Here is a 25,148-nt window from a genome sequence, read left to right as displayed (position 1 = left end):
TCTGGACTTGGGGACAATAACGGAGCAGCTGTTTAAATATGCCTGAAATTTCAGAAACACACAGGCAAGCACTAAACTTTCCCAAGGTGGCTGAGTAATCTTGTTTGCTTTAGCATTTTAGTCCCCCAATTACCCAAGTGAAGGATATTGCCTCTTTAAACAGAGTTCAAAAAGCCCAAGAATTTTTTATAAATAGCTCACATCCTCTTGATAACAACCAGGCTGCTATTTATTGCCCACTTCCCCTCAGACAGACAGGTCAGAGTATTTAAAATCGCACTTCCCATGAAATCCAGAGGAACTTGGTTTTCCAGGTTCCTACAATTGTTTGTCATTCTGGGTTTCCTTTGCAGTTTACAACATTCAGCCAGGCTAACCCTGAAAGGAGCTGGCCACAGGACCGTTAAGGTATATTGCTGCTTAGCTGGAGTCCTAATACACATTTTCCGCTTACTTCTTTGGGACTGAAAGACAAGCCCATCACTTCCCGGCAGCATGGGGTCTCTCCAATCCATTTTTTTATTATTCCAGGACCCCACTGAGTGCTCTCTGTCCCTATTTCACATCCCCACCTCCTGCTCTCTCAGAAGCCACGTGGCCAAAGCCCTCTCTCCTGGCTTGGGCAGGTGGGCATGCAGAAACTGCCACTTTTGTCCGTTTTGGGCGTCTCTGACGGGACAGATCTCTGCTTCTCAGCTGGGGCTGGCTGCTTCCAGCATCTTGCCTTTCAGATAGAGCACTTAAGCTCTTGCAGAAGATGAAGATTGGTAAAAACGCATTCCAATCTCCCCTCTATCTAGGTGTATTTGAAAGTAAATTACGCTGCCCCGCTCCCTGTGCGGCTGGCGGGGTGAGATCCTGGCTGTGCTGCTCTGAAACCTCGGCGAGCTCCGCTGCTGTTTTCCAGGCTGAAGGCGCAGAGGGTGAGCTGGGCGCTGGGCTCTGGGCTCGGAGCCTGGCGTCCCTCAGCCCCACGTTGCAGCACGTGGCTGCTGCTGGCTGACCACCAGCTGTGGGCATCTTCACACCAGGGAGACCCAAAGGCTGTTTTTTATTATTTTTTTTAAATTTTGTCAAGACTATCTCCTCCATCCAAGACTTTCTCAGTTTGCTGTTTGTTTTTCAGCTTGCACCCAGCTTGAGCACAGACTCCCCGGGTCCTCCACTTTGCAGCTGAGGTTTCCCCACTGAGGCGCTACCTGCACCGTCTCCATCCTTCCCTGCAGGCGGGGGCTGGATACGGCCCGGGGCTGGGCGGGGGTGGCCACAGGAGGGGGCGGTGGGGGCCTCAGCACCCGACACCCGGGGCTGTTGGCATCAGGGAGCAAAACAAAACGCAGAGGCAATTTATCGCGGCCATTTGTCCGCCGCCCACAAATTGCCGACCCTCGCAGGTGTGTGACCCCCACCGGCCCCTGCGTGCCCGCGGGAGCCAGCTCCTGGTGGGGACGGGGCTGGCGGCTGGCCGAGCGCTCCGGCCCCGATTCTCGCTGCGTGAGCGCTGCCTCGTGCACCAGAAATCGCTCGTTACTGGGAGATGCTGACTTGGGAAGTGAGCCGGGGCCAGCGGCGTGTGCGTGCGTGGGAGCGGGTGCCCCGAGCGCTGCCCTCGCAGCCCCTGCGCCTGGGAAGCCAGGCCTGAAAGCGAGCTCCTGTGTCAGCCATGCAGTCAGGCATGTGGAGCTGCTGCCTCTAAAACAACTGTTTTTTTTTGTCATTGCTGTTGTTTTTTTTTAAAGACAGGCCAAGCAGACCTTGAATCTCCTACCTCATTTCCACGTAAACACAGCAGAGATGCTCATTAGGGGAGCTGCTCTGAATAATCCCTCTCTCATTTCGCATGGGCGTGCACCTGTGCACCTGCTGGTGTGCGCACGCACGGCGAGAAGATGTCTGTGTAACTGCAAAGGAATAAAACAAAATCCCTTACTGGAAGAAGGCTGCTCAGCACCAGGGCCACCGCTGGGACACAGGCAGGAGGCTGGGAGCAGGCAGCACGGGAGGGCCGGATCCTGCCCGCTGCTCAGGGGTGCAGGGCGGCCCCAGCCCGAGCCCCAGCCTGCCCGTCGGGCAGCCGATGCCTGCTGCAGCTGCTGGCTTTTCCTGGATCACGCCGCTCCTATTGTTCTTCTCCTTCTTGCAGAGGCTTCTCACCACGGAAAAATGTGTCACGCTCCCCAGCACAAAAACAGGCTCGGGGCTGCCAGTAAACGACAGCCCCATCGTCGGCGCTTTATTTAGCCTGCTGCGAGGAGCCGCATTATCGCGGGGTTTGTCTGCAAGGATGGATGCGACTGGAGGATGGGGGTAACTCGAGGATGGATGGCCCAAAGTCGCTTGGTCGTCTCCCCATCCCACCCTCCCACTGCCCGCAACACCGAGAAACCTCACATGTCCTCAGGGCTTCTTCTTAACCTTGGGAAAATCTCAGCGTATCTATTAAATGCATATCTAAGTGAAATATTTTCAAATGAAATATCAAAATTAGCTTTCTATCTAATTTCTGGAAGTTTCTGCCCATTTTCTCAGAATAAGTGCATTGCTTAATAGGTATTTTGCATGCTTTGATTCACCAGAAATTCTCTTTTTGGTCAGAACTCCAACAGCTGTGGTTCCTCTTTGGACCTGTCAGTGAACCACGGAGTCAGTTATTCCCAGCTCTGTGTCTCACTTTGCCATCTTATAACCTGTGCTTATGGTGCTGGAATTGATTTCCTTTGGTGGTCAATTATTGAAAATTAATTTGAAAAAAAGGTGATGATTTTGACTGAAAAAGTATTACTTTTACATCTACCAGTCAAATCAACAAGATGGTGCTGGTCTGCTTCCAGCAGAGACACGGACACTGGGTCGATGTTTTTAAAGCTTGATGTACAAGACCCCAACCAGTGCTGCCAAACTCAAGTTTACATTTACACACCCTGGCTAGGTCTTTTTTAAAAAAAACAAAACCAAAAACTAAACAACACAAAATATAACAAGTTCAGCATCTTTCCCCCATTGCAAACCTTTCGGCATCAGGCGTCACGATGCGTACAGTGCAGTTATTGTCTCTCTATCTGATGCAGTGACTAATGCAACCTTATTTTTCAATAATATTCTTTGAGGCCAGGTAAACCACCCAGGTTACCTGTGTGGATGACACAAATCATGGCGTTTCTTTCAGTGAGTCACAGGCTGAGCTCCACAGCTCATGCAAATGAACAACAGGAACGGTGACAAATAAAGCAGGCCCTTTATTTTTAGCAGCCTGGCTTGCTGCTGGTGACATGGGAGGCAGCTCTGGAGCTGGCGGGAGGCAGCGTGGCGAGAGTGGGGAAAATCCGTGCCAAGGGGCAGAAAAAGCGGAAGCCTGAAGAAAGGAGGCTCGGGAGGAGTTTCTGCAGCAGATGGGCAGTGCAGGAGGCACTTTCTAATGCCTGGGGGGATGAGGAGAGCTCTGCACCCCCTGATGCAGATGCACCCAGCCTCACGGCACGGCAGACCTGGGGGCCGCCACGCACGGGCGAGACGCCGTCAGTCCTGGGAAATACAATAGAGCCTGCAGCTCCCTGCCTGTCTTGGAGACTCATAAATGAGGAGGATGACACCTGCCCGAGGCCACCACATGCTGTTCTGCTCATGCCAGGATGGAGGCAAGGGGAGGCTGCGGAGGTGGCAGCGGGAGGCCGAGCCCCGCGGGCTTCTCCCTCTGACCCTGTCCCCGTCTGCTGCTGGCTGGACCCCGAGGCAGAGCGGAGCCCACCGCTGACTGACTGGCACTCAAAAGCACGGGCACTTCTCCTGGAAGTGAGAGCACAGCAGTGGGGAACGGGGCTGAAAGGCTGGGAGAGGCTTTGCAGGACGCGTGTCAGCAAAATCCCTCCACATATTGGTACTGCTGGCTTTATTTTTCATTTCCAGCCATGTTTTCAAACCGGGGGTTGAGCTTCAAGCTCTGAAGAAGCAGCGTGACTCCACTGCGAGTTTCTCCATGGTTTGTCAGGGCAGAGGGAAGGAGGGAGGGCAGAGGGCAGAGGGCAGGTTACCCGGGGGCTGGCTGTGCTTGGGGTGCCCCAGTGATGGGGCCGTAGAGCTGAGCAACCCCCGGGGCCATGGGGTGTGGGCACTGGGCCCCCGCTGGGCTTGCTGCTCCCTCCATCGCCCCTGCTGTCTGTGCTATCAAAGGACTGATTTGGGGGTGCTCCCTGCTTGTATTTTTAGAAGAATTGCTATAAACATTCATTGGGATATTTTTTTATAGAAAACCACTACAGCCATTTATATATTTAACAATATATATTTATATATATATATAATTTCTAGATCAGTACATTCATCAGTACTTGTTTTTCTTCACAAACAGAAGAACTCTTACAATAGTAGACTTTCTAAAATAAATACTATTAAAATAGAGCTTCAAAATAAATATTCTATACAAAGAAAACCTTCTGTGGTAACTTTTCAGGGTGCACGTGTGGTGGGGGTGGCAACAGGAGGGGGGGGCCTTTACCAGCGTGGGGAGGGGAGAGGGAGCCCCCAGCGCTGTGGCGGGGCGCGGGCTGCCCCGAGGGGGAACGCCGGTGCCCGGGGAGCTTGGAGGGGATTTGGGGGCTGCTCCTGGTACGCGTGGTGCTGCAAAGAGCCACCCGAAGCCCCGCTGCTGGCCGCCGGCTCCCTGGAGCGCCCGCTTCGTGCTCCGGGCCTTCGCTTGCGTGCGCGGGCAGCGCTCACCGAGGCTGCACCCAGCCCTCAGGGACCGAGCCGCGGGGCCCCACGCCGCCCCACGCCAAGGCCGGGCAGCGATCCTCGCGCAGGGGTTCTGCGCTAATTAGAAGCTGTTCGTCAGCTTGGCGGAGCCGCTCGCGTGGCTCCGAGTGCCCCCGTGGCTGCGCCCGCGGGATGTCTCGGGGTGGCAGGAGACCCAAGTACCTTCAAGGGGAGTGGGGGCTCGAGGGTGTTGGGATGGGCGCAGGGAGGGAAATAAAGGTGATATAAAGCCCCACGGCCCCAGGGCAGGGGGGGCAGCGCCAGCCAGCTCCTGCCACCCCCGAGCTGCCCTGTGGCGTGGGGAGCCCGAGGGTCGGGGAGTCACTCTGCTACATTTACCACTGCTCTAACACATCCACTAACGCGTTACAGTCCGCCAGCAAGTGATCGGCTTACATCATAGCAGGATTTATACAGGAAAAGAAACCAACAGAGAAATAGTTTACAGCTATGTACAAGGAAGGGCACAGCAGCGGGAGGCGGTGCGCGCGTACATGCCTGCAGGCCGGCACAGGGGCGACCGCTCCAACATTGCGTTTGCTTGCAGGAACCGTGCGTCTACACAAAGGGGTTTGCTGTTGCCGATTTTCGGTACGGATCCCCCACGAATAGCCGAGGACAGAGGGTCGAAATGGCATGAAGCTGAAGGTGGAGGCCGTTTGGGTACTGTGTACACCGCCAGTAGAGGAGGGCATCAGGCAGCTTCCTCTCCTGCTGTGTTTTCTGGCCTGATTGTGTCTTCGGAAAATGATTTCTCTTATTAAATACGTATACCTTATACATTCAACCAACAGTTCAGCTGTCTGGGGGCTGGTTTTCCTTTTCTCTTTTCCCTTCTCATTTGTGCAAGATCATACATGTACAACCCTTGATCCCCACCTGCTTCCTTCTTTCTGGTGTCCCCATATGTTCAACACAAGGATAAACCATAGGAATTGGTATCTGGTAACAGACGTCGTATCCCTTTTCCTATGATTTATCACATACAAGCTAGCACGTTATAAATATAAAACTTTTTTTTTTTTTTTAATTTCCCATTCAATAAATATCTACAATTAAACTTAACTAAATCCCAAGTCATTCAGGGTAAATGAATTCTTAAAACAAAAGACACCAGAAGTCCCATCAGCACGCTCCTGCCAACCCCTACGCAGCAACTGTATTGCAACCAAGCAAATGGGATTCCTGGAAGTGCTACATGAGCTCTGCCTATTGCTTTTCTAATTAGAGATGACATTTCACTGTCACTGCTGTGCATTTACTGAGGAAATTTCCTCTAGTTAAAAAAAAAAAAAAAAAAAAAAAGAGAAAAGAGAGATTAGATCAGTTTTCAGCATGCAACAAGTACCTACCTACTTATTACAGTGTTGCATGTTTGGACAAATATTTGTATTTAGCACCTTGGAGTTGTCAAGAGCAAGGGGTTACTGCATCTTCGGGGAGTGCAGAACAGGCCCTAGGATGAGTGCACAGAGCCGATGATATTCACTTATTGAAGACCATGGGCAAATTCTTTAAATACGCTCCCTTCCCTCCCCTGGTTTTCCCTAGCATTTGTTAACACTAAAACAAACATTAAAAGCATTCTCTACACTTAAAAAGACACTTTTGTACAGAGGAGGCAAAAGTAGAACAGCAGCAATAGAAATGGGGGAACGGGATGTAATTCAAGCAGATGCCATTCTTCCCCAGGATGAAAAAAAAATAATCTTAATATTTAATAAGCAAAGAAGAGCTTGTTCCAGGAGAGGAGGTACTGGGTTGATATCCTTATAAAAATACATCTACGTGTATCCTACACTTAGGTTTATGTGACAACGTAGCTCGAGAGCCTCAGAGAAACAAAACCAACACTGAACATCTCAACTTCATGGATTATGCTGAAATGGCCCTCGCTCCAGCATCTGGGGAGCAAGCACACGTGGTGGATGGGAGCTGAAGAAAAACCTTTTGCAGAAGGTTTGTACTGTTGATTAAAATCAATATTCCACTGGCCGAAGCCTGCTGCTGCAGCTAACTGACGGGCAGAGCAGCACGACGTCGGCACAACGCGCGGAGCCCCGCCGGCCTTCTGCTTGTACAGCCCCCCAGCACATGGGCAGGTGGGTGGGCACCAACCGGAGCAACGTGCTGAAACGTTACGAGACCCTTGCACAAACGCACTGCATGTTGACCTCTGGCTCCAACCCTCTGAGGGACAAGGAAAGCTTTAGGGAAACTCATTGTGTGCAGCTGGCCCTCCTAACGGCGAGCAGGTGGGGAGAAGGGAGGCGGGAGCGAAGCCACCACCCTCAGCAGGCTGCTGGTAGCAAATCGGAGGTCTGAGGGGGAGTGAAAACAGGAGCCCCACCCTGAAGGTGAACCCAGTGCAGCTCTCTGCGAATGGGAAGGGTATTGCTTGTGCTGGCGCCTGCCCAGTGAGCAGTTCATGGTTCCTGTGGTGCGCAGGCAGGGGGGCAGCCGGCCGGCCGAACCGGGAGTCGGTAAGCAGCTGGACTTTGTGATGGATGTGGGTTTTCAGCCTTCACTCCAAATGATTGAGATTCCTCCTTTGGCCCCATCTAGTTAGATTCTGGCCAGTTCCAAAACCCTGAACGACCCAAAGTGCTTCAGTTTGTGGAAATAGTTGCTTCTGCTTTCTCCGAAGGCAAAAGGCTAACGTTATCCTCAGAACACAGGTTACGAAAAAGACAGAGCTCCACCCGTGGGGCATGTCCCCCCCCCTCCCGTCTTCCCAAATTATCAAAAAGGCTTCTCTGGCCTGTTGGCTTTGCTCTCCGGCAGCGCCTTGCAAATGACACTGTTTGTGTTTTTGCATCTGCATCCGGGCCGGCTCACTTGGTCGTAGCATCGCTGGGACAGCTTGACGCAGCCGGTGGCGGGCAGGTAGCAGAGCAAGCAGGGCAGCACCAGGGAGAGGGCGCTCATGAAGGACCAGCGGGCGCAGCAGTTGGAGTGGGAGCAGGAGCAGGGGTGGTCAGCGCACGTGCCCTCGTCGTCCTCGTTGGTGCAGTGGTAGAAGACGCCCTTGACGAGACACATGCAGGTGGAGTAGTTGACCAGGTTCTGTGCCGAGCAGAGGCACTCTTGGTTGCACACCCAGCAGGACGGCAGAGTCCGGGGCAGCGCGCACTCCTTACACTTGCATTTCCCACAGGCTTCGCACAGGAGAAAGTGCTTGTCCAGTTCCTGAGACACGGGCCCCTTCAGGTCCAGGGGTTTGCAGTTAATCGCCTTGGGCTGAATGCGAACCGCTCGGGGTGAGGACTGCTCCGCCACGGGCACCGGGGCCATGTGGTCCAAGAGCCTTTGGTCTGAAGATGTGCTGCTGCTGCTGCTGATGGAGCTGGGGCGCCCGCTGAACGAGATCCAGGGGTGGGTGACGTCCTGCTCGCACCGCTGCAGGTGCGGGTTGGTCAAGACCAGTTCATGGGGGCCCCGGGGGCGCTTCTGGGCTGCCAGCTGGGAAGCGGTGGGGTTGTCGGTGTAGTCGTTCTCTATGTGGGTCGTCTTCATTTGGTCAATGGGCAGGATGGTGAGCGGGTGCTGCAGCCTCCCATAGGGGATCCGACTGTCCAGCAAGGGCTGGACCATCACAGAATTGGGGACAACGGTGATGTTGTGGGGAATCCGGGGCTCCATTGATGAAGCAGCCTGATTACTGGTGAAAAATCTGCTCTTAAGTGTCCTGGGGGGAGGAGAAGAGACAGAATAGGGGCAGGGGAGAGAAAGAGCGCATCGTTATTGAGATAGTCTGCAACCCCAGTCCAAGCAGGGCTCGCTGCAGTGACTGGTTGTCATTCAGAAGCTCTTACCAAGACTACAGCTTGTGGCAAAGGGAGTCAGAACACTTGCCCAGGTACAAAGTGCATCGCTTTCGTTGCTGCTGCTTTCCTCTCCCTAACCTTGGCCATACATTGCTCCAGCCCTGGTAGGGGTACCGTTACTGCATGCTCTCAAAGTGCTTGTTTATCACTTCTACTGATGGAGAGCACACCTCAAGATTACCAGTGTATATAAATATGTGCCTGTTTGTCAGCACGCTACCCGAAATGAGTTATCTGAGGTCTGGGGATTTTCCCCGATTGACCTTGGTCTCCATCGTGATGCAAAAGGGTGACTTGTAGGAGTGTTGGCCGGCTACAAAAACGCTTTGGAGAGCGGGACAAAGCACTCGTCCTTGCTAACCCAGCGCCTGAATCTGCCTGCGGGAGGACGGCTTGGCTTTGGCGAGGAAGTGTCCCGTCTCCATTGGGAGCTGTTGGTTTAAAAGCCTGCTTTCATCCCTCCTGCGGGAGGTGGAAGTTCTCGCTTAGCAGCTTGTCTGCTCGCAAAGCAGCGTGAGAGCGGATGGGGATGGATTACGGGGAGAGCACGCGCACAGGTCAGACTGGCTCTCGGGAGGTGATATGTCACCTCACGCACGTAATTAGGCTCCCTCCTTCAACACGCTAAGTGGACTAATATTTAGTTTAAGTGCTGTTTACTGGCTGTGCTAGCTAAGCCATCTATTGCTGCAGCTTCTAGTTTCATTGAAAGAGTGCAATTTATACTGGAGTAGATCCAAAGATTCAACAGCAGCGTAGGACAAGAAACCACAGGAAGTAACTAAACTTAAATCAAAGAACGGAAACTACTTGGTTCAAATTTAGAAAGTGCACATTGTTTTCTAGTAGATGTGCCATTTCCTTGCTGAGTGACCTTTATTCATAAATAATATAATGTTGGAGATCAGTATAAAGAAGTGGTGAGTACAGCTTTAGAGCAAGTTGCAGGAGGGGAAAAGCTTCTGGTATCAAGAAAAAGGAAACAGGGAACTGCTGAAGACATTTCCAGTTCTTTGTGTTCAGGCAAATAAATTAACCTTTTCCAACAGCATGAAAGATTTTAATATTACAGCAGACTGAAAAGACTGAAAGTCAGGAAAAAACTGCATCTGATTACAACAATTAAAGTCACACATGAGAAATGTGTGTGTGAGAGTAAACATATGTGCTGCTCCTATATGAGCATATCCCCACAACTTTAGCACAGCTACAGAAACTGGAGCATGAGCTAATTATGCATTTTTGGAAGGAGAAAGAGAAGTACGCTTTTGCCCACTTAAAAATGTTACTAGAGTCCACCGTTGTATTTGTTAATTGTTGCTGTGATAGATCGCTTGGCATTTGAGGGGCTGAAAATCTGCCAGTTCCTCCGAGATCGATAGGAGACGGAGCTCAGGCGGGGAACCTGGGGGCCAGAGCCGCGGTCAGCACAGCGCAAGCCTCCTCTGGGACACCAGCATTGCATCCTGCCCACCGTGCTGCACAAGCTGAGCAGAAACAAGGGCTTTATCTATCAGTAATGGCGATTACTGTCATGCAGTCCTGATGCTGTTACTCTTCACTAGTTAAAATTCTCTGCTGGGTCTTAGTCATTCATCCAAATTTTTTTTATTTCATTATTCATAGCTCATTGACACCCTGGCTCTAGAAACAAGAGTTCTTAAAGCATCCATTTCCTAATTACTGCATTTCAGAAGTAAAAATAAGCAATGATCCTGACAACTGTGGGGCATGCAGAGAAAAAAAAAAAAAGCGAATTTATTTTGTACATCAGAATCCAGTGTCATGATAAAAAAAAAAAAAAAAACTTGCTGCAAGTCAGAGCTCAGCAAAATAGTTCATTCTGTATTGGCTAGGTGTTATGTTTGCAGGAAGACTTCGATCTCACAGCTGATTTTTTTTTTTTTTTTTTTTTTTTTTTTTTTTCCTCCCAAGAAGAGAGGCAGCTGTTCTGGCTGCTGAGAGACAGTGCAGCAGAGCTGGTGTCAGCTGGGAGGTAACAGAAGGAAATGGTGGCATGCTGAACGGGGTGACATGCCCGTCTGTCTGTCTGGCCTTTCTGTCACTGGCAGTGCTGCTGCCTCACTGCTCTGTAATTTGTAAATAACCTCTGGCATGTGGCTCCGTGCTCTGGTCCCAATTCAGTCTCACTTGCTATCAAGTCTCTGGAGTTCGGTCCTTTTGCAGGAGGTTCAGGCTGGATCTGTAGATCATGACTTACTTTAAGGCACCGTATGCCAGCGTTGAGCAGAGCTGTTTACCCCCAAGGCAGTGTCCACTGCCTCTGTCAACGCAAAGGGTCTGATCTGATGCTGATTTTCCCCAGAGAGCAGCTCTGGCCCTCGGCGGGGCAGTAGAGGCGCCCCGCAGTGCTCGGGGGCTCTGCCTGGGGTGGGAGCACAGCAGCAGCAGTGGCTCAGGGTGGCTTTCCATCAGCCCTGGGGCCGCACGGTCAGCAATGGCCCACGGCTGGCGATGGCATCACACGGGAGGTGGGTCATTGGGTTAACCCGCAGGAAGATCATAGCCACAGGTAGCAAGCATGCGACCCCTAAAGCCCCCAAACCTGGCAGTGCTCGGTGCTCAGGCATGGCCATATGCAGGCATACATTAAAAGAGGGCTTAACTGAGATAATGCTAATCAGGATTTCAGACTTAATTATCACAGAAAAGAGATGAACCCTGGACTAAGAACCACGCTTTAGGTTAGTTAAGGTTGAAAATTATTCATCATCTTTTTTCGTTATAATACTGCTTCGAATCGTCCTTCTATCAGGCAAACTCATGCTGCAGAGCATGGGGAACGAAGCACTGACACTGCAACCAAAGCCCAAATTCCTGCTGCAACCAGTTAAGGAAGATGTTAAAGCAGGGGCAGACCCCGCAGATATTTGGGCGCAGGATCTCCTCAGGTAAAACCTCTGGAGCCAGATAAGACCCAGCAGTCCCAGTTCCCAGACCCCTGCTCCAGACAATGTCCCTTACTGCAGATCACCTTCAAAATACCGCAGGTTCACACCCCACCAGGTTTTGGTCCCTTAGCTTCTGCCCTGCCTTCTCACACCTGAGCAGAGCCTTTCCAGTTAACTGCTCACACTTTGTGAGCTACGCTTAAATATCAGAAATTTGCCTTGCTTATGGAATTTTCCAATTTTCTACATTGCTGCTGATGGTTTTGTCGCCGAAAGTTTCAGTGGCGCAGTGAGATTGCTGGTGACAGATCCAGGACAAACATCTCCAGTGCTGAACTCAAGCGGGAGCCGGGTGCTGTTGGTTCTACTAGGCAGCTCTGCCCTGCTGGGATCTGCCTGACGAGAACAATGACGATAATTTATGGTGCATTTGCTTTGGGTTTTTGCATCTGTGTGCTTCCCCTGGCACACGCCTTAAGCATGTCTTTCCCTGAGCTGTTTCTGCTTTAAACTCGATGTCTGCATCCCATGAAAAGAAAGCTTTTGGATTTGGTGGCAGGCATCAGCCAACCTTACTGAGAGCCTTCAGCAGGCTGACCTGTGAGAAATCTGTGCCACAGCGAAGGGCGGGGGTGCTGTGTTTGTGTGGCAGGAGTGGGTCCTTCTCTCCTGGCAGAAGAGAAGGATCCATCCCACGAGGATCCATCCCACGAAGCTCTCAGGTTCAGGACTTGTGCTGGAGCAGGAGCAAGTCAAGAAGCAGACTGCTCCCATAAATTCTTGCAGGCTGAGGTGTGCCTGCCATGGTGCGTTCACGCATCCTGATGACTTCCCTGGAAGACCCCAGAGACATCAGAACTTAGCCTTTTTTGGTTATTGTGCTCCCCAGGGGGAAAAACACAGCTGCAACCGGTCTGAAACAGTTCCAGGATGGCTGAACATATCAAGCCATCCTTTGAAAGGCAATCAGCTCGGGGGGAGACAGAAGGATACAGGATCCTCCTGTGGAGCCAGGAGGGATGATGTGCACTCATTCTTGTTCCAGAGGTGGACATGGTGCCCTCCCTCACCCCCTCACTAGCACACAGGCGCTCGTCAGGCAGGATGACACTGCTGTACACCGTGACATTGGTGCCTTGGTCTGCAGCCTCTGTTGCAGCCACATCTCCAGTCCAAATGGTGGTCGGGGTGACCTGGCACAACTTCAGACCTTGAACGAGGGTGCCCTCCTGCCTACCCCGTTCTCTCCCCCTTAGGCGAGGCCCTGAAGTTGCCTGGTGAAGTCCTCAGGCTAACTGGGAAGGGGCTGGGTACAAGAGAGGAGCTGCAAATGCCAGAGCCCTTAAGGATGAAGGGTTCTGCTCCGGCTCACCTGCCAGGATAAGGCAGGCCTGGATTTTGTGAAGGCAGTGTCGTGAACAGATCTGCTCCTTCTGGCACTGTCAGTTAGGCACTGCTCGTGGATACTGAATTAATTGCTCAGATTGAACAGATTTAATATAATGAGATGTGCCATTTACAACTGTAGATTCAGGAAAACAAAAAGAAAAATAGGAGAAGAAATAAAGTGGAATAGGAGATTTAAGATACTCAAGCACTGTACCTTCACAAAAGCTATGAAACTTTTTGTAACGCCTTTGTAACACACTGTACTAATTCAGTCCAACTGAAAATTGCATTTTAATTCTGAGGAAGAAAGTGCCATACACAATACTTGTAAACAAAACCACTTAATCTTTGATCACCAGTAATTACAATATTATAGCATTAACATGGGCACAAACTCACTGGATGCATTTGTACAGGCAGTTTTCTGAAAGTAGTCAATAGGAAGGAAAACTCATGAGTATGTTCTTGCATTGGGATTTATTCATTCTTTAGAGGCAGGTGAAACAATGAAGCTCTTTTCAAAGCAGAAATGTCAACAAAATCCCATGTAGAGAAAATTTCTCTTCCCCCATGCCATCCAGGGACTGTATGGCTGCTCACCACATGCAATTTTGAAGTCAAAATATATTCCCTCCCAAGGGAACCATGTCGGATTCAAAGACTCAAGTCCATAAATGTGCTGTAGTTTGTTTCATCTCTTCATCAAGGTATTGCCAATTTAAAATTACTATTATACAAGATAATTACAAATCCTAAAGTTGTAGGAAACCAACTGTTATTTTAAAGTGTTCGGGTATTTTTTCAGACTCAAAAGTTTTGTAAGATTCTTTAGTCATATGAAGTTAAAACAGAAGCGATCTTATGTTTTAATAGGATTTTGGACTTGCCTGCATAATTTTTATAGAAAGCTACATCCTTGTGGGCAATTCACTGAGAAAGCCATATAAACCCACAGGAAAGCTCATGCACATTAATGTCTTCAGAACAATTTCTGCAGTTGAAAGCAATAAGGTTCTAGTGTTTTTATTCTCAAAGTAGAGTTGGATAACTTGTCTTCCAGCTACTGAAAAACAAAATGGACCTTGGATTAAATATTTAATGAGTGCAGACGTGCATAATATTCATAACTGTTTCTATTACCTATTAGTTACTAGTTTTAATATGTTCTCTCTCATACGTTGAACAGCTCTCTAGATGTGTGCGGTAACAAATAATGAGAATAAAGAACTCTGGTGTCCCATGCCCTGCATGGAAGCAATCCCGCTAAACCAGGCCCTGGAAGGCACCCGTGGGATCCTGAAACATCCCCAGTGCCCCCAGCCAACTGGGGTCAGCAGGAAAGTGGGGCAGCCTGCTGCCATGCCCCACCTCCTGCCCAGCCAGCACCACGTGCAGAGCATCCCAGTTCAGCCCCAGCCACCTCTGAAAGCTGCAGAAATGCTCACCAAGCAGATGCTCGTGTGCCTGCACCTGAACTCGGCCTTAAGTCTCAGAGAAAAGAAAGGCCAAACGTGCTGCTTGGGGTCTATTTGCTAACAGGGAGACCGCCGTTATGATCAGGGAAGTAGTGCAGCAACTGAAAACTCCTTCTGTACTTTATAAGCTGCGAGTACCAAATCAGGGGCACTTTGCTTCCTTCTGATGCATTTAAGCCTTAACGACCCCTCACGTGCAGCCTTTCCCTTCCGTTGTGTCCGGTTGGCACCAGCAGCACAGAGCTCCTCACCTCACCGAACCAGGATTTCTGCTGGGATTGCTGGCACTGGGTTGTCCCATGCACCTTTGTACCACAGCTCCTGCCCCTCTTCTGAGCCTGGCCCCGTGTCCCGTGTGGCTGGGAGCAGCTGAGCCCGCAGGGTCCGTACGGCACTGCCCAGAGCCCCAGGGACACCTTGCCCTGCCGACATCGGGGGGGAAGGTAACGGCACCCAGAGAGCTTTCTGCTTCCTTGCCATAACTAGGGAAGCATTTTCAGCATAGTAAAACAAACTTGACTTTTCAATAAGAATTCGTATCGCTATTTTCCAAGATTTTTCCAAAGAGTGAAGCATCACAAGCTTTTGTGAGGTAGGGATGGAGAAATTGCCCCAGAGAAATGAGGCCAAATCCTGGCAACGTCAGGGAGAGCCTTGCAGGGGCCGTGGTAAGGCCAGGGCTGCCCACCTGCAGCTTTGCTTTGCTCGGTGATGGTGAGGAGACACCAGAGCTCTTGGAGTCTTGTCACCTGGCAGCTGCATCGCACCTCCTTTTGGCTACTGTGATCCTAGACCTGCTATCATCCACACAAAAGCTGAATTCCCTTCTCAGGGAGAAGTCGCAGTCACCTAATTAAGATTAAAATATTTGTAGTAATGTTAGCGGTAAATGTACTGTAGAAATGTGCTCATTTTCTTTGCTCCACAGGATGCATGAATTTCTGAGGCAATGGGGCAAAAGGAAGAAAAATCAAAAAAGCAGCAACGTCTTTGTAGATATATCAGAATACAAAGAAGCTATCAGAATTGAAATCAATACACTTGAAGCAGTGTAGTGTCAAGGGAGGCCATATATTCCAAGGCCTGTGCAAGTCGGCACCACTCAGAATTGGTGGTAAGCCCTGTAAAACAGTTGCTCCTCTAATTTATCACTACTTTTATAACAACCATGACTGTATTCTCTCTCTTCTGTCATGGTTTGGTTATACAGTCTAGAAAAACTTGTCTTGAAAGAGTTTATCCCGGCTGCATGCAGGGCTTTTGGGCAGCACAGACACCTCCTGCCCCCATCGGCTCTCCAGTCCCCAGCTCCTGGCCGAAGCTAGGTGGGGAAGGGGGAAACGCCTCGGATGTGCTGGCAGCAGAGCCAGGAGATCTGGCCCCAGAGCTATCCTTGATAGCAAGGAGGACTTGCAACGGGGGATCTGCAGGGCCTGGCAGACCAGCGGTGCGGGTGGGTCCGGCCAAGCCTGGTCCTGGGCGAGTGCCCGGGGAGGCCACACGCAGAGGGACGGTCCTCGTCCCGGCCGAGGGGCTGCTGCTGAGGGGACAAAGTCTGCCGCTGCCTTTGTGTGGCGTTGAGGACATCCTCTTGCCCAGACCAGCAGTGACAAGGGACCTGCTGCTGCCGCCTGAAGTCAGAAGGTTCAATAAAAGCGTTTAATGAAGGAAGACTACACTTCCGAGTTGGAGGAGGCCCCTCCGTAAGCACATCTTAAATGTGTGATTAAGAATAATATATAATGTTGGAGTTCATTAAGACTCAGTTAGGCTGTCTGAATTTTGAGTTAAGCTGTGAATTCTTTAAAAAAAAAAAAAAAAAAGAAAGGAAAAAGCTCCTTTCCGTGAAGTGCGTTAATATTAACAAAATATTTGTGTTGATTCTTTTTGTTCCCCTCCTTATCAGCCTTATCTGTCTAAGAAAGGCTAGAATTTTCTCTACAAGTAATAAGGAAAAAAAATAGAAAGCTTATTAGGGAAACCTGCCATTTTTAAAACGAGACACTAAATTCTTGCCAGAGCTTGGAAATTCAGAAGCTGGGAAATGAGACCCGTTGACTTCCAAGAAGCTGTCTCTGTCCAGCTAAAGGCTGTTCCTATGGTGTGAGTGAATAAAGCACATTTTGGCCCATGAACATTCAGATCTCTAGGGACTCAAATTTCTTAGTCAAGGCCTTTTACTGGATAAGAACACTTATTTTAAGGCCAGAAAACTAAGCTCAGATATAATCTATTAAGCTAATGGTACTAAATGATGACCATATTAGAAGGATTTTACATTATCTGACGGAAATATGTTGTATTGGATTTAAAAAGAATAAACAAACAACATCGTGTGACTTTGCTTCTAAAAAGGCAATTGTAAGTACTGGGCTGAATTTGGAAAACTGTACAGCAATATGACTAATGAACTTTTTGCTTTTACAGTTAGTATTTGGAAAACTATCAGAACTGTGAATTAATTATTGCTGTAGTATTGCAAGGGTGGCAAATTTCATTTCACTGAAGTCCGATTACAGTTTTATTTGCGAGGTGGTGGTGGGGAGATTGCTTTTTGAGATGTAGCATTTCCCAGTATGATCTGGGAATTAGTCATGATTCCATGAAAACAGCTTTTGTTTTGCCGTTTCACGAGGAGAACAAATAATTTCTCCCCTGCACATACCTCACAGAGAATTTCAAAAGGACTGCAGTATTCAGAAATAGTCCTTTTAATTTTATAATACCAATATAGAGTCCCTTCTAGCAACAGAAACACAGTAGCCCATGGAAAATGGCACATTTATCAATGAGACATCCCCAGTGGGGTTCCAATAACTGAGAACAACCCCTCCTCCTGCTATCATTCATTTTTATATGGAGAAGGGGGAAGCTAGTCATCAAGATCATTGTGATTCAGTGCACAAATTGTAGCTTTATTCTTCAAACCAAAATAGAGAGAGAGGGAGGAAGTCTTAATATTGGGAAAGCTGGGTTTTTCTTCACTTAATTAAACAACAATTCCTAAGCTGGTTTTCTGACATATTGTACCCTTTGCATGGTTTGGAAGAAAGGGAGCAGCTAAAGAAGTTTTAAAGAATCTAGAACATGCCTTTTCTACTCTGGACTAATCAGTGACGTTCTTCATTTTTTTCTGCTTTTATCTCCTACACCCTTTAAAGAAAAAGTTGGATTTATAAGGGATTTAAATGAAGAAATCAAACCCATCTCTTGGTCACTTCAGGAAAAAGCGTGAAGCCTTTTCCTCCTGCTGATTAATGCTGATATTCATTTGCACTGCCATTTCCAAGGTCTGCATTTCCAGCCCTGCTTTCCTCTAAGACCTTTGTGCCTTTTATATGCCCCTGTCTGTTTTTTCCATTCCCCTTCTGATAATGAATTTTCAGAACATGTCGTCTCTAGGCTTGTCTTTCTCCTGTGACGCCAGGACTGGTACCAGAAAATAAAATCCTGGCTTATCTTTGCTACGCAGTTGGGAGAGAAGAGCAACCAAGACAGGTTTTTTCCCACAATATATAATACATTTCATATATCTTTATGAAATTATTCTAGACACACATTTTTATTGCTACTAGCCTTTAAAATATATAATCCATCCAGATTTAAAACTGAAGCAGCCAAGTGTACAGGAAGACAGGGAACAGAACAGCGATGGAATAAAGCAGTAAGGCCAAAAACATCAAAAAAAATAATAAAAAAGACAGATGTATGAAATAAAATGCTAAAGAGCAAAGGTCATGCAGGAAAGATCTGACACACCAGTGGCTGATCTCTGAAGTGTCCTATTATGGAGACAGCTCAGAACTACTTGACACTAGCAAGACGTATGGCTTTGGAAAAGAGAGAAAATATGTAAAATCAGCGCTCTTATTCCGAAGTAAGAAATACCCAGTTCTTCTTTATCAGCCCAGGTGACCATACGTTTCTGATCCCTTGCGGAGAAAGAAGAAGACATCCCTCCAGCAGAAAGAGGAGCCTCGTTCTGTTATAAAAGCCCTGCAAATAATCCCGACGCAAGTGTGGCAAAACCTGCCTGCCATATACGTACATCAAATGCAGATGTTGAAAGGACGTAGAAGAGAGGCATAAATAAGAATTACAGGCACACAAACGCGAATTCTGAAGGAAGCCGGAGATTTCCCCAGAACGCCAAGTCTCCTCTAGGTTGCGAGGCACCAGCAGCCATCTACTACTCCGCACGACCGCAGATAACTGCTGCTGGAGAAGTCACCGCGCGAAACGCGCTCCTGAGCGCCTTGCAGCAAGGGGACAGACGAACGCACGCAGTCGGAGCGCACGGCTCCCCCTCGGGGAGCTGCTCGGGGAGCTGCCCGCCTCGCCCAGCCCAGCCCAGCCCAGCCGAGCCCCCGCGGGGCGCGGACCTACCGGCAGCAGCGCGCCCAGCACCATCGCCCGGCCGGGGCCCGCGGCAGGGACCTGCGAGCGCCGCTGTCAGCGGCTGCCCCGCTCCGCCGCCGCGCCGCAACAGCCGCTGCCTGGGAAAATGGCTATTTTATGAATGGGAGGGCAGCGCGCCCCTCTGCGCAGGCGCGGCCTCGCGGCTCTATGAATGGGTGGGCACCGGGGCGCCACGGCGCATGCTCGGCTCCCTTTTATGAATGGGGCCGGCGAGGCGCTCGCGGCGGCTCGCGGCGGCCGGGCACGGCTGTGGCCCGCTGCGGTTTGCTTTTATGAATGGAGGGCAGCGGCTGCGCGTGCACCGCGCCCCCCGCCCGGGGCTGGAGGTAACGGCGGGGCGGGGGGCGCCGGCTCCTCCCTGCCGCCCCCCTCTCCCTGCGGCTGCACCCCCCGGCGGGGGATGCGGGGTGGCTGGGGGTGGGCGCCGCCTCTCCCCGGGGGCGCTGCCCCCCGTAGGCGCTGTCCTCCCCCCCCCCACGTGGGCGCGCCGCGGCCCGGCGAGGTGGGGAGGGGGCGAGCGGCGCCGGCAGCTCCCGGGGGCGAGCGCGCGTCCTGCGGTGCCGCCGGCCTCTGCCCTGCCCGCGGACCTGCCTCGCTCCGTTCGCCGCTGTACCGGCACGGCCGTCTCGCTTATGCGGCAGCCTGCGTGTTTTGCTGGCGATAGATAGCTACGTGAAAATGCCGGTAAAACCTGCAGCCGTGTTTCCGTGTGGTATGTGCAACGTGTAGATTTATTTCGTGGCTCTTTTGAGAAGATGAAGGAGGTAGCGTAGAGCTGCGCAGCTCCCACAAAACCACCAGGAGCAAGACGTCCTGCTTAATGGAAGTGAGGCGTTTTATGTTGCTGTCCGCAGCTTTGCAGCTTATTCCTCGTTTAGCGTTTCGTAAGCCCCATTGGATCCCATCCTGGCTGCGCTGCAGGCAACGTGAGGCAGGCCCTCAGGGTCAGATTTTCAAATGATCTTTAGTAAGCAACTGCTATTCTGCTGTTAGATATCGGGCTCCCTGAAAACCTTGCCCTAACTGTGTGCTGAGAGCTCTGCAACGTCCTCATATGCTTTGGTTTCTGTTCAGCAAATGGAGATTCTGTCTTAATTCTCAGCTGGTACAGAAATGGCTACAGGCTGGGGCTTTGTGTGCATGGTCCTTCAGGATCCATGCAGGCAGGTTGCTTTACAGTGAAAATGGATGAAGAATAATGATGTATTTTTAATACATGAGAACAGTAATCTTCCGAGTACAAACCAAACCCCATTTCCTGTTATATTTATGGCACATATTTAAAAGCTTGCACAACACTGAAAAAAAGGGTCCGTGTTATTTATTTAGTGCTAACATGAGCATTGTACGTTTCTGCCTCACAGAAAAGATTTCTCTTCAAGAGTGTGTGCTCAGAGACTGACTGTTTAGTTGTGTATATGTTTGTCTCTGAGGGCAGTGACCTTTCCAAGTGGGAGCAGTGTTCATGGGTCATGGGCAAATGCAATTTAACAAGGAAAGGACAGAAGAAGGACAGTCTCTAAAGAACAGCTTATCTGAGTGGTACACAAAATATTAGACATCAAATATACAAGACTGATGCTTTCTTTTAAGAATAAACAGAAAATGTTTGTTGAGAATGTTGCTTTGTTATTGGTAGTATTCTTCACAATGTAGTTTTTGAAGGTTGGACACGCCTAGGAATTCTGTCTGATTTTGAAAATTAGCAAATAAATGGGGAATATACGGAAAAGTGATTTTAAGAAGCTTATATAAAGGGAAAAACCACAAAAATAACATCTCACTGTATTTAGTGCTGGGAACCAGCTCAAAGCTGAAAGACTCAAATGTCTGAGCAAAAAATCTGTTCTGATTTTTTTCAGTGTGTTTTTCAGCAACAGCATCTGCATAAATTTTAAGCCTTGATTTGAGTTTTGCAAATGTGCTGTAACATTGCAGTAACGTGAGAGTCAAGCATCTCAGAGCTAAGGCTTTTATATCTGAATACTGAATTCTCTACTTCAGGGTGATACGTACAATAAACGTGAGGGAAGACCTCAGTTGCAGCACAGTAATCATCTCCCCGTGAGACCCTAACTGCCTGCATGGCAGTTGCAAACTACTACGTAGTAGCAAAGAGCGCTGGTGGGCTGGTGCTATAATTACACAGAAGTTACAGGCAAAGCCCAGCTAGATGGTATGCTCTTAACAAAGCACTAGCTGTAAAACAGCAAAGAGGAAATAAGAATTATTCATCTGGGGGGGCGGAGGGGGAGGGAATGGTGTCTAGCCATGATTCTAGGGAGAGAAAGTCGAAGCTGCAGAACTCAGAGTATTGCTACATGTTGCATAAAGTCTGTATGCATGGAATTCTGAAACGGTGAATCTGAGTTAATCCGGGTCTCCTTTCTCCCTCTATTTCTGACTTCCCCTATTGGGCCAGTTCTTCCCTATGGACAGGGAGGTTTATTGCTAGAGCTTATCATGTTTGCTGTGCTCAGGCACGTGAGGCTGCTTTGCGCTGGAACTGAGCGTGGATTCCTCCAAGCTGCTGTCCCTGTTCGTACCAGCTGGCCCTGGTTTGGGTCAAGGTTCCCAAGCTGAACTGTGGGTCTCTGAAGCAAAACTCCTTGGAGAGGGCAGTGTGCTCCTGCACCGGAGCCTCCTGGCGCTTCCACCTTTCCTTTGCTGACAGGAGGAACCACGGGCGCACGCTGTGCATGTCCCCAGAGCCCCAGAGAGGGCACGTGGGGCTGGGCTGTGTGCGGGGCCGGCCTCAGCCCCACTGCTGGCCTGGTGCTCATCGCTGGTCCTCCGATCTCCTTGTCTTCTGTAAAATCATTGTGCTACTGCCTGCAGGGATGAGGCTGTCCTCACAGAGGGTTCTGTGGTGTTGACGAAGGGCACCAGCAAGGGACTTCACGTTACCATGGTGTGATGCTGGAAGCTGAGGCTCTAGGAGAAACACCGCTTATCCTGAGACTTGTAATATGTTTATACGTGTTTGCAGTGCCAGTGATACAGAGCTGGCATGCCTTTTTTTTTTTTTGTGCAGGAAATTAATAGCTTATTCATTTCATGCCCATTTAAACCCTGAAATTGATGTAGATTTCTGAACGTGATTTCTTCGCTGGGATGATTATAGTGCTGCCACAACTGCATTGCCTGTAAAGTAAATTCCTTGATTCTTTTCTTGCTTATCCTTAGAAAAGCCAAGAAGCTGCCTATGTTTTGTGATAGAAGCTACATCCTTATTTTCTTTAGGGCTTTGCATTACTTTGGCTGTCAGGTTCAGACCATGTTATTTGTTTTACTGAAACTGCATGTAGCAACAAAATATTTGTCCAGTTTATGCTGCCTGTTCCTGGAACCTCCAAAATCTTTTTCCTTCCTATTGAAGACAGAAACACTCATCATCTAGCTGTTTGCTTTGCAGTCTTTTTGTCCTGCAATTAGTAGATCTATGATGACATGCACATTGCAACCCAGAGCTAGTTATTAGGGATGTGGATTTGGTTATTTGGATGGAAGCCAAATTCGAAGAGGTGCTGAGACATTCAGCTCTCTTTGGTAGTAGCAAATACTGAGAAGTGTTCAGGATTTCCTCTTTTAAATCACGAGCAGCAGAAATACAACTCTCCTCATGTGCCACCACCTTATTCAGTGCTCTCTTTGGATTATTGCTGCCGCCCCCCAGGTGGTAAGGTTTCACCCGTTGCTGGTGCTGATTAGTGCTGATTAACTCAGCAACAGGCTACAGAAAAATGACATCTGAATCGGACGTTTTGTGTCCCGCGCTGTTGATTCCATAGAGTAGATGTTACCAGTGACCTGTGAACGTCACAGGGCAGACATCTGGGGTGTCTGCGTGTGCCCAAAAGAGGGGAATGGGGCTGACTGGGGCTCTGGGGTTGCTGGTGTCTCGTATCTTCCCCCCAGCTGTGTGCAGCAGCGATTACGCTGCACGAAGGAGCCACGCGTGTAACCCAGCCCTGCACAGGAGCCTTCCCTGGGGGCTCAGCGTGGTGCACACACGCAGCCCGCTTCTAGTGCACGTGGGGCTTCAGGGCTCAGGAGCTGGGTCTGCCTTAGAGGAGTGTCCCTTGCTGCCCAGGCTTTATTTGTTTTCCTGGCCTTAAAAAAATAAATAAAACCACATTTCCCCTTCCAGCTGGGCGTGTTAAATGGAGCACTCTAAGTGAGTGACTTCAGGTTTTTTGGTGTGTGGATCAGATGTCGTTTTCTCCTGCATGCAGGCAGAGCTCCTCGAACCCTCTCTGGTGCCGAGGAAGCAAATGCTGCCACAGCTCGCTGTGGGGAGAGCGATTTTCCTCTGGGCTTTCAGGTTTGTGCTTTTCACAAAGTTATCATACGGAGACTTAACAAAGTGACATAAGCTAAGTCTTGGGGCTCGCTTGTGCTCAGGGGGCAGGCACTTGCTGAAGGTTTCTTCCTCCCCACTGCTCTGCTGCTATCCCGGGCCTGGGGCTGGGCTGGTGGGGAGCAGCCGAGCGTTGCCCGCAGCCACTGCCTGGGCTCGCTCGCGGAGGATCGCGCTGCACCGCGGCGCTCCAGCCCTGTCTGCGCAGAGTGCGGGCTGGCAGGGCTCCAGGGTGGGCGTGGGTGTCCCGGCCAAAGGCTGGTGGTTTAAGGAAATGCAGGGTTCCTAATCTGCCATCAGAAAAAAGCAAATATGCAGGCAATTTAGCAAAGTGAAAGTGCAATTCCCCAGGGAATGCATAAATTAAGCTCCTGAGACGTTGTGAATGTTTAGCCATGTTAAATCTTTGGTCACTTGGCATTTTACTATCTTTAAGCTGGATCAAGAGCACATGCGTAGGCTTTATCTGCTGAGGTTTTCATGTGCCTACAAATCCCTTCTGGCTGACGTTTGCAGCCTTATGGTAAGACAGCACACAAGCAGCACCCCTGCATGGAGCAGCAGCTAATTCTGTATCTAAACTGACACTGCATGTGCAATTTCCTAATTTGCTTGCAGAATTGCAGTGGTTTTAAACTGTTACAGAGGAGGTTTTCACAAGGCAAGGCCAGATTTAAAATCAGAGGATGCCCTTATGGGTAGTTTGGTAACACAAGGAGAACTTTTCGCTTCTCGTTATTTACTTAACCATTTCTGCGTACATTATAAGAATGGAAGCTGTAGATTAAATTTTCCTATTAAAATAAGAAAAGGGAATTGCAGTTTCTTTATCACCTAATTCTTAGAAATGGCTCATAAAACCTGAATGGCCAGATCTTTGCCTTTTAATCCACCGAGATGGTATTTCCCAAGCATGGAAACGCACCGCTGCAAATCAATCCTGGGCAGCATCGCGTGTTTCTGATGCGTTTGCCTGTGATGATTTTAACCATAAGCAGAGTAGGAAAAGTCAGGCCTACTGATGTATCGTATCAAATATTGTCACATATGCCAGGTAATTTGTGTGAATGTTGCTGTAAGAATACTCCTCTGGTGCATTGCTAACAACAGTTACGGGGCCTGGTCTGTGATACCTAGAAGTAAATAAGAGGGGGTAGGTGGGGAATGACAAAAACATTGGCAAAATGGTGATTGCTACACTGACAGCTCGTGCTGTCGCTTACCACAGCCTGCACTAGGGCTGTGTGGAGATGCCAAACTGAAAACAAGTGCCACAAAACAGATGCCAAACAAAATAAGGTGCCTGCTTAGATGCAGGCATAGGAGGATGGGGTGCAGCTCTTGCAGGCTGTTTGTGAGCCTTTTTGCCTGGCAGAGCTGGGAGAATTGGAAGTGATTGAGCCTGTTGCTTGCCCAAAAGGTACTGCTTCTCATGAGTCCCCTTGTGTAGCCCAAAGAGGGATGGGTGGATGTTGAAGCAGGCCATGTATTTCTGGTGGGCGAAGGGGAGTACCGGACCCCTTCCCACAGTGATCACGAGAGCGTTCCCGAGCTTTATCTCGCTGTTATCTCGCTGCCTTGAAGCGCCGCAGCGTGCAGCGGGGGCCTCTGTCCGGAAGCCCGGCTCCCTGGCACGAGGGCAGCGGCATCCCCTCATCTTCAAATTACTTCATAAACATTGCAATCCACCCTGGAAGTGACTAGGCATCATTATCTCAGTTATAAATGGGGCTATCACAGTTGTCCGCTTCTGCGGCGCAGATGAAAGGTCTGGGTTTCCTCCTGCCTTATCAGGCACCTGTTGCTCGCATCCAGACATTACTCACATCCTTTAAGTCACATCTTGTTTTGCATAATTAACGCTGGCTGTGCTTCATTTCCTTCCTTCCCGTGCAGTTTTGCTCTGTGGCCTTACCTGGCTATGGAAACATTCAGTTTTATTTCTAACCCAAGGAATGGGAAGCAGCTTTGGCTTCTGGGGCACGGGCCCATGAAAGATGAGGACGTCTCAGTCTGG

At 49.6% G+C, this 25,148-nt stretch overlaps 2 protein-coding genes across 2 annotated transcripts in view; one reads left to right on the top strand and one right to left on the bottom strand.

The window, feature by feature from the left end:
- Window positions 1-4,552: 4,552 nt before the first annotated feature.
- SPRY4 (sprouty RTK signaling antagonist 4) lies at window positions 4,553-18,894 on the bottom strand. The gene is made up of 2 exons (XM_035560633.2): window positions 18,739-18,894; window positions 4,553-8,437 (listed from the first exon to the last, which is right to left on the bottom strand). The coding sequence occupies exon 2, from the start codon at window positions 8,389-8,391 to the stop codon at window positions 7,492-7,494; it is 900 nt and encodes a 299-aa protein (XP_035416526.1). The 5' UTR covers window positions 8,392-8,437; window positions 18,739-18,894; the 3' UTR covers window positions 4,553-7,491.
- A 79-nt stretch (window positions 18,895-18,973) lies between these two features.
- LOC118254882 (uncharacterized) overlaps window positions 18,974-25,148 on the top strand; it is a 35,839-nt gene continuing 29,664 nt past the window's right edge. Inside the window, exon 1 of the mRNA XM_050713678.1 lies at window positions 18,974-19,097. The gene's annotated coding sequence lies outside the window, so the exon portion shown is untranslated. The remainder of the gene's footprint in view (window positions 19,098-25,148) is intronic.

Source organism: Cygnus atratus, chromosome 14, assembly GCF_013377495.2.
Source record: "Cygnus atratus isolate AKBS03 ecotype Queensland, Australia chromosome 14, CAtr_DNAZoo_HiC_assembly, whole genome shotgun sequence".
NCBI classification, from domain to species: Eukaryota; Metazoa; Chordata; class Aves; order Anseriformes; family Anatidae; genus Cygnus; species Cygnus atratus.
Note: the sequence above shows the minus strand (reverse complement) of the source record. Positions and strands in the feature narration are given on the sequence as shown.